General features: G+C 40.2%; 2 protein-coding genes across 6 annotated transcripts in view; one reads left to right on the forward strand and one right to left on the reverse strand.

The window, feature by feature from the left end:
- Window positions 1–6,489: 6,489 nt before the first annotated feature.
- On the reverse strand, window positions 6,490–9,659 carry LOC119580322. Its single transcript, XM_037928408.1, has 2 exons — window positions 8,558–9,659; window positions 6,490–8,522 (listed from the first exon to the last, which is right to left on the reverse strand). Exon 2 carries the CDS (start codon window positions 7,755–7,757, stop codon window positions 6,642–6,644), a length of 1,116 nt encoding a protein of 371 aa, XP_037784336.1. The 5' UTR covers window positions 7,758–8,522; window positions 8,558–9,659; the 3' UTR covers window positions 6,490–6,641.
- A 375-nt stretch (window positions 9,660–10,034) lies between these two features.
- LOC119580323 (bromodomain-containing protein 8-like) overlaps window positions 10,035–17,191 on the forward strand; it is a 16,131-nt gene continuing 8,974 nt past the window's right edge. For 3 of the 5 annotated variants that reach the window (XM_037928409.1, XM_037928410.1, XM_037928411.1), the window contains exons 1-8: window positions 10,035–10,168; window positions 14,210–14,303; window positions 14,593–14,786; window positions 15,203–15,335; window positions 15,515–15,624; window positions 15,798–15,958; window positions 16,719–16,847; window positions 16,995–17,139. In XM_037928409.1, the coding sequence (XP_037784337.1) occupies window positions 10,147–10,168; window positions 14,210–14,303; window positions 14,593–14,786; window positions 15,203–15,335; window positions 15,515–15,624; window positions 15,798–15,958; window positions 16,719–16,847; window positions 16,995–17,139 (988 nt within the window). In that variant the 5' untranslated portion in view covers window positions 10,035–10,146. The remainder of the gene's footprint in view (window positions 10,169–14,209; window positions 14,304–14,592; window positions 14,787–15,202; window positions 15,336–15,514; window positions 15,625–15,797; window positions 15,959–16,718; window positions 16,848–16,994; window positions 17,140–17,191) is intronic. The other 2 variants (XM_037928414.1, XM_037928413.1) reach the window with 2 other exon arrangements.

Genomic DNA, 17,191 nt, shown 5'->3' on the forward strand with positions numbered 1-17,191 from the left:
AAATGCAAGATGAATAAAACTCGCTTCAAAATGCAACACAAAAATTTGATGATACTTTTTTGAAGGTAGCTTTGTTACCTAGTGCTCTATTTGAGGTTATACTTCTCTTACCACCCCAGACACTCCCTGGAGTAAGGTGGGTAATAAGTGGAATATAACCCAAATATATTCCTGCGTACAGGGCACTGGATAATAGATTTTTAATCCACTCTCCCCGGAGCGGGCTCAGTGCTTGTTATAAGAATAATACGTCCAATTTTACGTGTGACTTCCCTTTTTGTATATTTCACTTATTTCAGTATTATCTAAATTGGTTATTATAAACACATGAAATAACTTCGTACATTTAATAGTGTACTTACTTATACAAGTGAGTTCTCTCGTCTCCTGACGAGTCCAATTTCTCCCCTTAGAGAATACGAAGAGCGTAGACCCATGTCTCGTCTACTTCGTATGGTCACACGGAATTCAGTACGATTTTAACCGGAATTCCGGGAATATACCCAAGATAAACCCTCGCGAACGTCCATGTTCGACGACAGGTAGTACTGAACTGTGGCACAAGTGCCACGACAGCGCCCTGGCCTCTCCTGACTGTCCTGACCCAGCCCAGAGCACAATGGTGCCCTTGTTTACAAGGCCTACAGATTATCACCCCTATGTCCCCGAGACAAAGTGTCTATAGTGCCCTGCAAAACCATAAAGGCTTATCCACACCATAGGATAAACATCACACTCTGTAGCTTCAATGGAATGTGGAGTTCCCCTGAACTACCATTCCATCTACCATACAACCATTAGAAAATCCAATTCTATGGTGTATAGGGGTCTTACTATGTCAGGATTACCAATAAAATACCATTCTACGCTACTACCATAAGTCTGGCCGTTGACATGCTCCCCCTCTGAAATCACACGTCCTCGGGTGACCTATGACTTCAGGAGAAAACCACCAATCGGTCTTACCCAGAAGCTCTCAGAACTTACGGAGTAGTATCGGATGACATAGACCTCCTAGGTCTATGTGCACACGGTGAGTGGGAGAGAGGTTGCAGAGCTGAGCTAACCAATGACTCTATTGCCCTTGACAAAGATAACCTCTTCTCTCTCTCCTTCCTCAACCACCTCCAGAGATATAAGGTAAACCAAAGGATAATAGCCACCAAAACAGGTCCCAAGACAATTTCACCCCATGAGTTAATCTAGTGACGTAATGATGATCTGTCCGACCAAACAGAACAGCATTATCCTGGTCCATGGAAGCAATTGTCTTCACAAGGCCATTGATAGATGCGTTTACACTGTCCAAATTCTCATTAGACTGATTAAGTTGATCATGAATTACCCTTAGATCTCTGGGCAAGATGGATTCCATTCCACCTTGTAATACCTTATTATATACCGAGAAATTTGCGTGAACTCTATCACCCATTCTATTTTGTATTCTTCTGGAATAACCTTATTTTCCCTGGGAAGCCTTTCCCATTTATATGTACACGACTCAGTCAAACTGATCGGTGATGTTAAAGCTCTGGGGCACAACATAAATTCCCTTGACTTCATGCACCCTTCCAGCATTCCATTGCTAAACCCTATAACTTTAGAGTCAGTTTGAGCTATGTGGTTTGGTAAATCCTTTAATGCAAGTAATCTTTTACCTCTTAGTAAGTTGATACTACCTCAGTCAACTCCCATTTGACTGGTTGGGGAATATTGAGTGTTATAGTGAAGATAAATATATCACTACATCTAACCAATTCCATTTTGGCAAAACCCTTAATTACACCTCCAAAAGATGCCTCAGCTAAACGCACTCGAGCTTCTCCTTGAGCCGAAACGTTTTCCTTTCCCTCAACAACGGTAGATACCACTTCTAGCGCCATCTTGAGTCGTTCCAGAGTCTCAGTAGCTGGTCATAGATCCTGATTTTGCACAACATTCCTGTGGATGTTCTCGGTGAGAACTTCCTCCTCTCTTCTAATTAGGGCTGCACCCAGCCGAAGAAGAGGTGGAATGCCCTCTGCCTGACAAACCGTCCACAGGCAAGCCTCCAGGATCAGCATGCACATCCCTTCCAAACATGGCTCAATATCTGCAAAAAGTACAAAACTTAATTCCATGTGGGTGACCACCACGTCCTCCGATAACATATTTTATATAATATAAGTGTTGGTTGTGTGGTGTGGTCATGTGTGATCATGCATATATATTTATGTAGTTAGTCCAATTATGGTCCCTCATGCAACCGTGCATAATACCCTGGCCCATACCGCGTACGTCCACTAGTACGTCTCTCATGCGTAGGTTCCCTACCCGCATGCTCAGGACTAACATTCCTCCCAGGAGTTTCATTCATTCCTTCATTCATTTTGCTCTCACCCTCAGCATTACTTGCAGAAGCATTGTGGGAATCTGTATTGTTTGGGTTATCCATTCTGATATTACAAAGATCACTGGCAACTCTTGAAAAAGGTTCATTATTTGAATCCCGCTCTCCACTTACATCCGGTCCCTCATCCTCTTCCCTTGAAGTTTGAGCTTCCGTTGCATGTGCCAGTTCAGACCCCACGCCCACTGGTTTGGGACAATCCATAAGGTACTCCATTTCCCTGTCTTCTTCTTCCTCCTGAGTGCCTTCAGGTATGATTGACTCCTCTCCTGGTCCCATCCCTGGATAAGGTTTCCTAGCTCCCGGTGCTAGTGCTCTAGGTATGGTCGCTTCCAAAGCCACCTTCATGTTTTCCAAATGGACTTCTCTAAACCCCCTGGTTTGTAAATCCCTTAATTGGTAAACATATGGTTTCACCTCCTTGACAACCCTATATGGTCCTTCCCATTTGGGTGATAGTTTAGAGTCCCCTTTCTTTCTAATGGCCTTCACAAAGACTCTTGTACCTTCCCGCAAAGAAGTATCTTTTGACTTCTTCATTCGGGTTTTACATTGTCTATCTGCTGCCCTTAACAGATTATCTCTTACGTATTCATAGACTTCCTGAGATCTTTGGGTTCGTGTGGCCACAAAGTCTTCATTTGGTAGTCTATAACTTGTGGTGGGTCTTGTCCACCATTCCGCTGGTGTTTTAGCATCCCTGCCAAACATCACATAGTATGGCGTATCTCCAATAGCACTATGATAGGCTGCATTCAAAGCCAACTGTGCTTCAGCTAAATACTGGTCCCAGTAATGTTCCTTTCCATCTACTAGACCACGTAAAATGCTTAATACTTGCTGATTAGTCCTCTCACAGAGTCCATTTGACGCAGGGTGATATGCTACAATCTGATGATGATCAAACCCTAACGTCTTTGCCATACACCTTAAAAACTTATTCCTGAATTCCCTTCCTTGGTCCGTTAATACCGTCTTCGGGACTCCATATTGCAGGAATATTCCATAAATACTCTTAGCTACTGCTTCTGCGGTTTTATCCGGGAGTGCTTCCACTACCGCAAATCTGGTGAGGAAATCTGTAATCACCAATATGTACTTATTTCCCGCTTCTGTAAGGGGAAATGGTCCCATCAGGTCCATAGCTAGAGTTTGAAAAGGTTCCTCTGGTACTGGATATCTTCGCAAAGGAGTTAAGGGATGACCTCGACCCTTAAACCTTTGGCACGTAAGACATTGTTGACAATACCTACTAATGTCTTTATCCATTCCACGCCAAGTGAATAACCTTTTTGCACGGAACTTGGTTCTTTCTTCGGCCTCATGGCCTCCCAATGGTGCTAAATGGACTAATGCTAGAGCTTTGGAAACTAAGCTCCTTGGCACGCAAAGCACCTCCTCGACTTTCCTCATCGAATTCCGGTGTTGAACCTGTTTGTAAAGTAACTTTTGGTCCATAAAGAAGTCCTTTACCTCCAAATTCGGATCCACCTTCTTCCGATTGATTTCAGTCACATCCTTGAGATACCGGATGACAGGTCCATATAGAGGATCTTCCCTTTGCTCTCTGATCATCTCTTCCAATGACCAAGGCGGCCCATCTTCCTCCTCGTCCTGTTCCTCTTCAGGCATCTCTCCTGATGGCTCGACTGCCAAAATACAGACAATTTGACAGTCCTCTGCTTCGTTGATGATCATTTGTGATGTACGTTCCACTTCCTCGGCCTCTATTCCATCAGGAACTTTAATCCTGGATAGAGCATCTGCCGCGGCATTGAGTCTTCCTGGATGATACATGATTTTTGCTCCAAAGGATTGAGCAGTTAGAGCCCATCTCGTAACTCTCGCATTACCATCCTTTGCCTTGTGGAACAACCAGTGAAGTGATCTATTGTCAGACAGAACCACTACTTCCAATCCCCAAACCAAGGGTTTAAACTTTTTTAAGGCTTCTATTATGGCTAGGGCCTCTTTTTCCATTGTAGTATATCTACTCTCAGCTGCCTTCAGTTGTCGGCTGTAGTATGCAACAGGGCAAAAATGGCCCTCATACCTTTGCGCAAGCACCGCACCAATAGCTCCTTGGCTGGCATCTGTGCTCAGGTACCAAGTTTTCCTGAAATCAGGTGCTTTAAGTACTGGTTCCGTTACCAAGTTCTCCCTGAGAACGTTGAATGCGTTTTCCTGTTCATCTCCCCAGACGAAAGGATTTTTCTCCGAAGTTAACTTCGTCAGAGCATTGGCTTTCTTGGCGTATCCATCGACAAATCTTCGATAATAGCCACTTAACCCTAAGAATCTCCGGACCTCTTTACGATTCCTGGGTTTTGGGAAATTACGTACTGCCGCTAACTTGTCTAGCGCAGGCTTCACATTCCCCTGTCCCACTCTATGTCCAAGAAGATTAACTTCCTTCTGGAATAGGTGTGATTTCTCAGGACTGGCCTTCAGTCCAGCTTGTATCAGTCTCTGTAAAGCTTCTGCCAATATAGATAAGTGAGTTTCAATATCATCACTATATATTGCAATATCGTCCAAAAATAGTTGCAATCCTTTCCCAACCTGACCACTGAACACTCTGTTCATTAGTCTCTGAAATGTCCTTGGGGCATTGGACAATCCAAAAGGCATAACATTATACTCATAATGCCCTAGGTGCGTAGAGAATGCGGATTTCTCCTTAGAATCCTTGTCTAGTGGCACCTGATGATATCCACTCCTCAAATCTAGTGTGGAAAACCACTTACTTTGACTAACTTGATACAAGATATCCTCAATTAAAGGTAAGGGATAAAACTCCGGTCTCGTTTTAGCATTCAGAGCCCGGTAATCCACACACAACCTGGGGTGTGAATTATCCTTCCTTTTCACCAAGACAATTGGAGCATTCCATTCCGATGAACTGACCCTTACATGACCTTGATCCATCAAGGCTTGGACCTCTGCCTCCACAGCTGGTCGTACTGCATAGGGAATAAACCTGGGTGGATATAAACCTTTCCTTCATCGACGGTTTCGATTCGATGAGTAATCAAGTTTGTTTTTCCTAGTGGCTCCTCCTTCAAATTAAAGGCTACCTGAAAGTCTCGCAAAACCCCTTCTGCGTCTTTCCTCTGGCTTGTAGATAATGTCCAATTATCAGCCCGTAATTCTTCCAATAATTTCTGAAAGCGATCCTCAGCGAGCACTGGATCCTGATCCACTTTCACCTGTTGAGGGTCGATCTGGAGTGCCTGTTCCAATGGGTCATCTTCATCTCCATTGTCTGGTATTTCCGTTACCACAGCATTTACTGCTAATTTAGCCAGCACTTTCTGCTTTTCATTGTGGCCCTTGCTTAGATTCCCAAACGGTTCCATTTCCCTATCGTCCATATAAAGTGCCTGGGCTATCCTCCGTTTCTGGTGGATTAATACTGGTACTCTACCCCAGTTACAAGCTAGGACTTTCACCTGATCCTCTGCTTTGCATATAACAGGAATGATAACACAATCCTCCTGTAATGGATTTCCTCTTACCATTATTGGAGTTCCATCCTCCATTTTTCCACCTTTTCTTTTAAGACACCCTGGTAATACAGCTGCCTTACCTGGAGGTACAGTGATAGTTTCCAACGAAACCACTGCATATTCATGAGAGTCAATTTGATCCTCTACTGAATCTTCCTTAGATTCCTTATTCTGGTCCTCCAGAATCTCATTCACTGGGTGACTCCTCGCCACCCGAGGTGATCTAACCGGTTTGTTCCCCTCCTGGTTTATTATACCTCTCTGCAGGAGTTTAGATCCTTGACAAATTCTCCATTTATCAAAATCTAGTAGTAATTTATACTGGTGCATTAAGGACGAACCAACAAGAACATCACAATCCCCTGGAAAGTTAATGATCTCGTCCTGAAATACATAGCATTTATGAGAGAAAACCTTTCCTCCCATTTTGAAGGTCATTTGGGCCTCCCCTAGTGCCTTCACCGGTTCTCCTTCAAGTATTCCACTTACGAGCAGTTCACGTGGTTCAAGCGGAGAAGGAAGGTTCCTTGGATCCTTGTGGCCCCTCTCTTTCACCTCCTCCTGCTCCCTGTACATAGAATACTTAACCAATGTTGGGCTCGCCCCGGAGTCCCAAACTGCAGTAAAAGACTTTCGACTATTAGGTACCTTTACCTTAGTCATTAGGTATCTGGGAAGAGAAGACGCTAAAATAGGAATGATGAGGCGTTCAACTCCTGCCCGTACCATTTTATCTTTTACTTTTATTCCTTTTCGTTGCCGTCCCCCTGGGACGGAGCCGAAGAGTTTTTTGACTCTTTGCTAGCATAATAACTTTTCTTCAGTGGACAGTTTATGACCATATGTCCCTCCTCTTCACAGAGGAAACATTTAAGCTTTGCGGGGTTCTTGGGTCTGGCTCCTGTCGACTTCGACGTACGTGAATGTTGAACCCCTTGGCCAACCTTGGTTCTCCCGCCTGCTGGTAGTCCTCTTTTCTTGAGGCTCCAGCATCGATCCTTGGGATGTGTGTTATTCCAACCATGAACATCACAGAAGTACTTACTTCCTTTCTGCCCAGAGGGATCTCTCTTCTGAGTTTCCCTTGGTTGTTCTTCTCTTACAGTTGCCAACCGAACCTTCCCGGTATCACCTGTTTTAAATCTAGGTCGGAGAGTTGATTGGAACTGTAAATCCTTTTCTGGGTTCTTTTCCACCCATCTCCTAAAATCTTCCATGATCTGAGAGTATGATATGGTCCTTAACTTTGGTATATCCCATTCTTCTCCTATTTTGTACTTATCCAAAGCACAGCCTACCATAGTTGTTGCCAAAGCTCGCATGGTTATGGAGAAGAACATATCCACTGGAAAAGGCCACACTCTTAAAAGAGTGAAATTCATTTCGATAGCTTTGTCGCTATTCCTCCACTCTTCGAAGGACTCGTCCTTATATCTCTCGGCATCTCTTAGGTATTCATCCCAAACCTTCTTCTTCTGGGAGAATTGAGCCAGAATACCTTTCTTGAACTCCTCCCACGAGATGTATTCAGAGGTCATCATTTGGGCAATCTTCTTTGCCCTCCCCTGGTCGGGGTGGATGTAACTGACTGCAAAGTTTACCTTCGCGGCATCTCCCTGGATTGCGGTCCGTTCTATTTCGGACTCAACACGGGTGATCCATTCGCCTCCTGTCAGTTCATCTTCCTTTCCTTTGAACATAGGGACACAGCGATTTCTCTGCACCATTTCCACTGGTGTCGCCCTTACGGCACCTTCCACGGAATCTGGCACCGAAAGTCGAGGCGCTCCTCGCTGATCAGCTCGCTCAGCTCTCAGCAGTTCCACCTCTCTCCTCAGATCTTCAACTTCCTGTTCCATTTCGTCAACCGTCTCTGCCCACGTCCGAGACTCTTGGTAATTCGCCACTGCCCGTCGCAGCTGTATACCTTCGTTTTTTGTTTCCCTCTTGCACGCACACTCACACTACCTGGTAGTACTGCATAAATTTTCAGTGTCCTAGGGATCCGTATCCCTTTTTATGTTTTGAGTATTATCACTTCCTGGAATCGCAAGCGTCAGCCAGGCACACGGCCCTCGCAGCCTACTTGCAAATTCCCACTTAAAACAACAAGTAGAGTCAAGCCAACGGCTCTCGCAACTCTCTTGCGTTTTATTGTCTTTTTTTTTCAAAGTCACTGAACACAGGTACTACTTAGTTACTTAATATTTCCCAGTGCACAACACTTTCACTTTGAGGGAACAAAATTATTACCTTAAACCAATTAATCAAGAGAGCCACAATCAATGTAATATCAGAAATATATATCCTGGAATGGTCGGTAAGTTTTGTTGTGATATGTTAGTAAGACACTTCTAACACTTTTACCCTATAAAACACTTTAAACACTTGCACCTGCAAGAAATTTATTAAAGACCAATGATTTATATATAACCGCTTAAAATTATATCAAGTTGCATGCATTAATTACTTATGTATATTCAATCAAAAGTTACTTTCAGTTATATATATCAAAAAGAAATATTTTATTGGTTCATGCATTCATGCGCTCCAGCAGCATAAATTTACTATGACTCATTACAGCGGAGGCTCGATCCGCGCTGATCCTTACTCCACTGTCACCGCTCTCAGACTGATAAACTCCTCCCCTTTATGTGACGTCACGCTTCCCTCACGCGTTTGCGCCACTCACACCCCGTTTTCTTTCCTCTTTCTCACTTGAGCCAATGAGCCCCACTCTTTCCTCTCACGGACTCATACCCTGCTCTGGCGTCCAATCACGCTCTCGCTCGCTCTCGTGACGTCACGTACTCACGCACATATGAACACACACTCTTCCTTTGGTGTTCGTCGTCTACGAGCTGCTCTTCTGAGAAAGATTGCTTTAAAAAAATGTATTATATCTTATTAAACACTATATTTATCCCAATAGCTGCCACCAACTGTTACCTAGTGCTCTATTTGAGGTTATACTTCTCTTACCACCCCAGACACTCCCTGGAGTAAGGTGGGTAATAAGTGGAATATAACCCAAATATATTCCTGCGTACAGGGCACTGGATAATAGATTTTTAATCCACTCTCCCCGGAGCGGGCTCAGTGCTTGTTATAAGAATAATACGTCCAATTTTACGTGTGACTTCCCTTTTTGTATATTTCACTTATTTCAGTATTATCTAAATTGGTTATTATAAACACATGAAATAACTTCGTACATTTAATAGTGTACTTACTTATACAAGTGAGTTCTCTCGTCTCCTGACGAGTCCAATTTCTCCCCTTAGAGAATACGAAGAGCGTAGACCCATGTCTCGTCTACTTCGTATGGTCACACGGAATTCAGTACGATTTTAACCGGAATTCCGGGAATATACCCAAGATAAACCCTCGCGAACGTCCATGTTCGACGACAGGTAGTACTGAACTGTGGCACAAGTGCCACGACAGCGCCCTGGCCTCTCCTGACTGTCCTGACCCAGCCCAGAGCACAATGGTGCCCTTGTTTACAAGGCCTACAGATTATCACCCCTATGTCCCCGAGACAAAGTGTCTATAGTGCCCTGCAAAACCATAAAGGCTTATCCACACCATAGGATAAACATCACACTCTGTAGCTTCAATGGAATGTGGAGTTCCCCTGAACTACCATTCCATCTACCATACAACCATTAGAAAATCCAATTCTATGGTGTATAGGGGTCTTACTATGTCAGGATTACCAATAAAATACCATTCTACGCTACTACCATAAGTCTGGCCGTTGACAGCTTCACGCACACGCACACACACACATACACGCACGCACGCACGCACGCACCCACACCCACACACACACCCACACCCACACCCACACACACACACACACACACACACACACCACACACACACACACACACACACACACACACACACACACACACACACACACACACACACACACACACACACACGCACGCACACGTACAGTATATACGTATGCACGCACGCACTCATTACATTTCAAGAATCGAAGTATTGTCCGCGAGAAACATATCCAACACATATAATTGCGAATTACAGTATTTGAAGCAGTGCAATACTGTATAAAATGTCCCAGAAAAATCAACACATTCAGCACATAGAAAAACATATCATTTGTTCTCAGCACACACACACACAAATTTATTTCTATTTTCATTGATAAGTTCAAAGATTTGTTGCAGCAAAGTCTGCCAAGTGTGCCGGATCCACGGAACAGTGTAAACAAACATGGCAACGTCGTTAGAGGAGCGTAAGTTGTCATCAATTTGAAGTTATTGGACATTTTTTACATTTTTAGGATATTCACTACAGGGAGAAACTCAAGATAGGCGCAGTTTTGTATCATTTAAGAAAGGAAATGATGATTCTATGTCTTGCTTTGTCAATATGTATACTACCGTAGTTAGTTGTAATTTGAAGGGTATTTATCAAGTAATTTGACCAGAATTTAGCCAGTAACGCCTAAATATTATACTTTGAACAGGAAACCATTCGTTATTGATTATGCTATCAACTTAAGTAAAAAAAAAATTGGCGAATGTATTCCCAGTTCAAAAACCAAAGCACCCACATTGACATTCAAAGCGAGATGGTAAATATTCAGAAATCCTTCGCATGTCCTATCACGACGATAGAGGTCAATGGATTCCTCTCACTTTCTACCCGTGTATGTAGAAATTATGGGAATTATTTACAACAAGTCTCCAACTCAAGGCAACAATCTTGGGGATCCAGAGGAGAATCATGGGTGGGGGGGTGGGGGGGGATATGGCTGATTTCACTCACAGAAGTTATTTAGAAAAATTGGAAAATTTATTGTGCATGTCAACCAAGAGTACAGTAAAATAAGTGTATGGATTGGTTACCTTGACGAAAACTAAGACTTTTCATTTATGGCAAAAGGTGTGCAAATCAAAATTAAGGGAGATGTAGAACCGACCCCTTCATAAACATACAAAATACCACAAAAATCACAGTATTAATCAAAGATCTTCCAATCCCCCTCCTGATACTGTGTTTTCCTATTGGAGGTTCTGCCCCCAAACCCCCTCCCAATCGCCGCTGGCTGTACATTTCAAGTTACAAATTGGGTTTACCTTATGGTTGAAATAAGGTCAGCTTAACCCTTTCCTGACGGGTAGTATTCATAGTGGCCCGGGCTCCGCTGCTGGGGGCTTATATCATCGCTCTAGGATATTGTATTTTCAGTTTTCATTATTTTCTAAAGTCTCTACTTGCCAAACTTCCTGATAAGTTGAGACTGAAGGGTATTTTTGTTGTTATATAGACTCCATAGTTGATCATTATTCAGTCTATAGTCTGAATAAAATAAGCAGTGTGCGGCATCATGGAGTTGAAATCATCGGTTTGTTGTTTTTTTTTTTTTTTTTTTTGCATAGTAAAAATTAGAAAGTGTTAAAAACGACTTAATCACACTTTCAGTGGCAGAAAAATTATATTTTGCCGTGATTGCAACAAAAAATAAATCATGGCATCTCCATACGTCCACCATGGCATGTACATACATGCCCCCGGCAGATAGTCCCACCATGCCATGACATGTGCGTACATGCCACCTGTTAGGAATGGGTTAAACAAGTTTATTGTATTTCACCGAATTAAGTATTATCCCTAAGATCAGAACAATTTTAGTAAGAGACCAATCATTTTCACCAGAATGTTGGGAAAGACTTCAGAAACACAAGTAGCACTGTAAATAAACTCCACTATTGGAATGAACAATGAGGACTGTGACAGCAAATCTATCAAACTTGACTGTAGATGGCTGTGCATGTGAAAGTGTCGATGTAACAAGCATTTTCAGAAAAAAAAAAAGCCTTACATAAGACTGTTGACCACATTATATAACTAAGGAATGGATATTTAATAAATATGTATTTCTATATAATTTTATGTACATCAAAATACAGAAATACATTAAAAGTATAATGCATTTCTGAGAAATTGACTATGATTATGACTATGATAGTCAAATTGAAAGGTGCTGTGCCTCCTGCAACCCTACCTGGGGGTTTCTGCCCACTAATCTCTGTCTTGGAAGACAAAGAATCCACCACATATATATAGCATGAGTGAGAGTAGGACAGACTTGGCATTGGGTCCTCCTGCATGTTGGTTGTATGCTCTATCTGGCTGTGAATATCTTGAGTTTTCCAGGGTGTGGGTTGGGGGGCTGCAGTCTTCCATAGGTGGTTCACAAGGGGCATACCCCCAGCATATGACTATATATTAGCCAATTATCTGTATATTAATCATATTCTACCTTGCAATTTTCCTGGTACCATTCAGACCTTTCCAGGCTATTGGGGTCAAGATTAGTTTTTTTTGGGTGGTTTTGGGGGGTTTCATGGCAAATGTCTTATATATTATATAGGTGAGTGAAAGAGAGTGAAAGAAATCCATAGACATCACTATCTTAGTATTTGGTCATGCAAAGGTATTCTGAACATTTACCCATTTACAGATATCTTTATATAATAAATATTTGATTTACATCCAGAAGTTGCAGATGCGCAACCATTAGTTGGCAAATTTAAAGTTTTGTTGCCACATTATTCTTGATGCTTCAAGAATGTGCTTTAGGTATGGGTGAATGACTAATAGAAATCCCTTTCAATGGGAATAATGTCCCTGCTGATGTAGTGGTGACAGGTCAGGCTTTTCCATGGTCTGAACCTGTCATTGCCTTTGCAACAGATCAGTTGTTGCAAAAAGAGGGAGGTTCAGGGAGGCTTTTAATGAAAATTTCTCACATCTATTTTCTCTTTTTTAGATGTTGGATAAGCAATAATGACAGCAGTGGTAATAATAATAACCCATCATCCTCTCAAATCCTGTTTTGTAAAACCAAGAACTCCCTTATTTGTATTTTGAATCAGCTATGTCAGAAAAATAATTGTAGAAGTCATTGATATTGAATCCATATTCCTGTACTCTTTACAATGTATTATTTGTCCCAAACTGTATGTATTCGAGCAATAGTAATAGCAGTGATAATGACAGTAAGTATAATTAGAAGAAAAAAAATATTGGTGATGATTCTGATGATGATACTGTTGATAATTATGATAATAGTGACAGTAACTAAAATAATGATGAGTGAATGATAGTAGGCTATTCCAAAATTAGGCTGGGTAGAAGTACTTGAATGGCAAAACACTCAAATGTATTGAAATTATTGTTTAAAAAAATGGATGTAAACCAAGTTTATTGACTGGATTTCACCTCCAGGTTTGAAGGTGAAATACAGGAGGATTTGAAATTGCTGCTTTATCTTTCAGTAAGCCATGCCAGCTTAGCATTTAAGACCTAATATGTTTCTTTGGCTTTCTTTCATCTTGTTTTCTTTTGCTTTAGGCTATCAAGTGAAGCAGTCATTCTTCATCAGTAATATTAAATTTTATATATTTTATTCCTTATCTTTCACTGGGAAATCCCTGTCTATTATAGTTTTCTTTTGTGAATTTTGTTTGCACATAGATGGCTCCACAAGTGCTCAGCTATAAAGGGGACAATTACTAGGCCTACACAACCTCCCCTGATTTCCCTTATCCGTGATTATTATTATTATTATTATTATTGTTATTATTATTATTATTATTTTTTTTCTTCAATATAAAATATAAAAGAATAATTCTGTTTCAAGAATAATGGTAAACAGGTGAGATAGGTAGGACTAGTGACTTATCACATGTGGAGACATCTTTGTATAAATTCACTGAAAAAACTAAACTCACAGTGGGCATGGTATGTATGTACATGATATCCCCACCAACAGTGGGTTAAATTAGGTCAGCTTGCATGAAGAAGGAGGCCACCAGGAGGCAGCAGCTCCCTATGTGCATTTCGAAATTTGGTCAGGGCAGAAGAAGTAGGCTGGGGAAGAAAAAAACTGTGGTGCTTCATATGCAATAGGTTCTTTCTAAAATGGGCAAATCAGAAATAATAAAGAATTGTTTAATAAGCAAAAGCCTATCCTAACATTATGTAGCAAAATTATTTACACAAGATTCAGTAATGCATAGCCAGAATTCCTACCTCGATAACTTAGGAACCTCATACCAGGTGTGATACACAAATGTAATGCACATTTAGATAAAGAACTTAAGTGTCCTATGTGATTTATGGCATACATTTTGGCATGTACTTTGTGACCTCTTCCATTGCACATGCTTGCATTGTTTTCTAAATCTTTACCATTTCTTTAATTAAGCTTGTGTTTGATACTGAGAATAATATATACCTAACAGATATTCATCAATAATTTCAGGCCTTAAACTTAAGCAGTATCAAGTCGATACATGGACAACCAGAGAACAGCTATGTCTTGCATCAGCTGTTATGCGCAGTGGCGACCAGAACTGGTAAGATATTTAAACTATATATCTTAAGTTATCTTTGTAAATAAAGGTAATGTAAGATGTTTCAATTTTAGATTATAAAGTTTGTATCCTGCTCATAATGAAAATAGGGTGTCAGTTTTAGGTATTAATGGTTGTTTCATTCTGGTGATAATTAGATACTTTTTCTAAGATAACATATAAATATTGTAATATTGTAATGTATGCTAAGACAGGAAATAGAACCTAAATGTATGTGTATGTGAATATGTATATGTCTATTCATAAAGGTTTGCATTGTTTCTTTTTGTAGGGTTGCTGTAAGACGCAATATAAAGATGCTGACTAATGAAGCAAGTCGACCTCCTGACTGGTATTCAACAAAAAACTGTGCTCTACAATATGCAAAATTACTAGAGTGTGTAGACACCCCAAAAAGAAAGAGGGAACGTGGAGATGCAAGCAATGAAACACCAGGGGAAATTGTCACCAAAATGTTAAGTAAACGTAAGTTGCATGGCAAGTTTGCTGCTAAAAATATCTTAAGTTTCCTGATAATTTAAGTGACAGGTTTATTGGATCAAAGTATCAAAATTCATTTTAGATTTATTTATTTATATATTTATTTATTATTATTATTATTATTATTATTATTATTATTTTTTTTTTTTTATTATTATTATTATTTTTTTTTTGTAAGTGACTACTGTCTACAATGTTTAGTTATTTGTTGATAATATATATGAATGAGGAATATGAATTGGAAGATGATAATCATGTGAGGAATTGAAAAAAAATCACTTAATTAGATGGTAGCATACTTAACAATAATGCATTGTCAAAAATAAGAAATAGTGGTCAGAGAAATTAAGATGACTTTTATAATAAATATCTATATCAAGTTTGGCTCATTGTTTTATCAGAGCGTGTAGAAGAGCTCCGTGCAGCTGAATCAGAGGAGCGAACAGACTATAACAAACTGAGGCGGGAAATACAGCAACTTGAGGATGGATTACTTGATAACCAACTTGATGCTTTTTGGGAGGAATTACAAAGGTGCGGTCTTATGTAGAACATATATGGGTTCTATTGACTGTGGTAGACAGTAATGGAGAATGCAAGAATGGTTGTGTTTGTATTGTTTAGTTATTTGATAATATATATGAACAAAGAACATGAATTAAAATATGCTAACCACAAGAGAAATTTGAAGGTGATTACTTTGAAACGTACAGAGAAAGAGCTGAGCAGGAGGAAGAGGAAAGGAAGCACCAACAGTGGCTTAAAGAACGTGAGGAGAAAATAACAGCAATCCAACAAGCTTTGAAACACCAAGGCCCAAAGGGTATGTCATATATTTGTTAGCTGTATATTTATTGGGTACATGTTCAGTTTATGTTTATTGGATATGCTGCTCTGTATTAGACTAGACTTAAAAAAATAACTACATGATATGAGGAATATTTTTAAAGAAGAATTTGTTTATATAATGTGTGTCCCTTTTTCTTTTGCCATCAGTACCAGTACTGCCTAACAAGAAAAAGCAGAAGCTGCAATGGCCAGGTAGCTCAGGAGGATTTTCAATGGGTAGAAGAAACAGCGGGGTCTCAGAAACTTCATCTGAGGTTGACAGTGCAGTTGACAGTCCAGAAATAAGTGAGGCTGTAACTGAAAGTCCGGTAAGTGTAACGGAGAAATGGTTGATATCGTTGGTGTTGTTCATCCTCTGTTGGTAGAAAAATTCATCATTTGTTTCTTTTGTTAGAATCTGCCATCTTTAGGGCTTTGAACAGCAAAGCTAACAGAAATCACTTTCCATTACAGTCCATGTTGACATGGACTGTAATGTGCATTTATTTGTAATGAATGGAACCAGATATTAGTGTGTGATGATATGATTTGTAAGAAGATATAAGTATGGAAATTCAAATAGGTAACAGTCACAGCTTAGTTAATAATTACATGAATTACATAGTTATAGATTATTTATATACTGTCACATGATGATGGTTTTCTGTCATTTAAGCACATACATTAGGAGATAAATTTGTATATAAGTTCAGTAATTTAGTTGTAATTTAAGGGTTTCTACATGTTTTATACTTTTATATAAAGTTTATTAAGAAGAGTAGTTTCATTTAGGCGTTTATTTTTGGATATCTTCACCGACATGGTAATAGCTCTCCAAGAGATTTGTCTTGCTACATAGAGCTAGCTTTTATATCTAGCTCTAGGAGTTCCTTATTGTATGTGGTTTGATCCCACCATAAAAGATTTAATGTATAATTTTGACCATTGCAGTTGTATGTTAAAGTCCATTTGAATCATATAAAATCTTCAAGAGAACTGAATTACTATAATTCATTTCTGTGAATCCTTCTCAAAGGAGGCAGTAGGAATTCACTGATTAAGACTTAACCATATTTGCTCTCTTTACAGGCTCCAGAAGAAAGTGTAACACAAGAACCGGAACCAAAGCCAACACCTCCCTCTCCACTGTTGTCTTCACTGCTCAACAAATCTCCTATCACTAGTGCATCAGGATCCTCTACTTCTCCTTTGCCTCAGGTTAGTAGCATGGTGGAAATAGAGCAGAGTATATGGTATTGTGTTGACTACACGTATGGCTGATATATATATGAATAGTTAGCCAGTAAGCAGATTGTAAGTGCTTTTTTGTTCTTATGTACTTACTTATTTATTTCATATCACCAGTTGAATCTTGGCAGCAAAAGTGCAAGAGGTAGCGGGGTGTCTCCAGTATCAATGGCACTTCAAAACCTGGTTAACTCTGCCATCTCAGGGACAGATGCTAACAAGGACACTTCTGCAAAGACCAGTAGAAGCCCAAGCTTATCAGGTTTTAGTCTGAATAGTTTTTACTTACATTATGATATTTGAATATATATATA

Source organism: Penaeus monodon, chromosome 13 (assembly GCF_015228065.2).
Source record: "Penaeus monodon isolate SGIC_2016 chromosome 13, NSTDA_Pmon_1, whole genome shotgun sequence".
NCBI lineage: Eukaryota > Metazoa > Arthropoda > Malacostraca > Decapoda > Penaeidae > Penaeus > Penaeus monodon.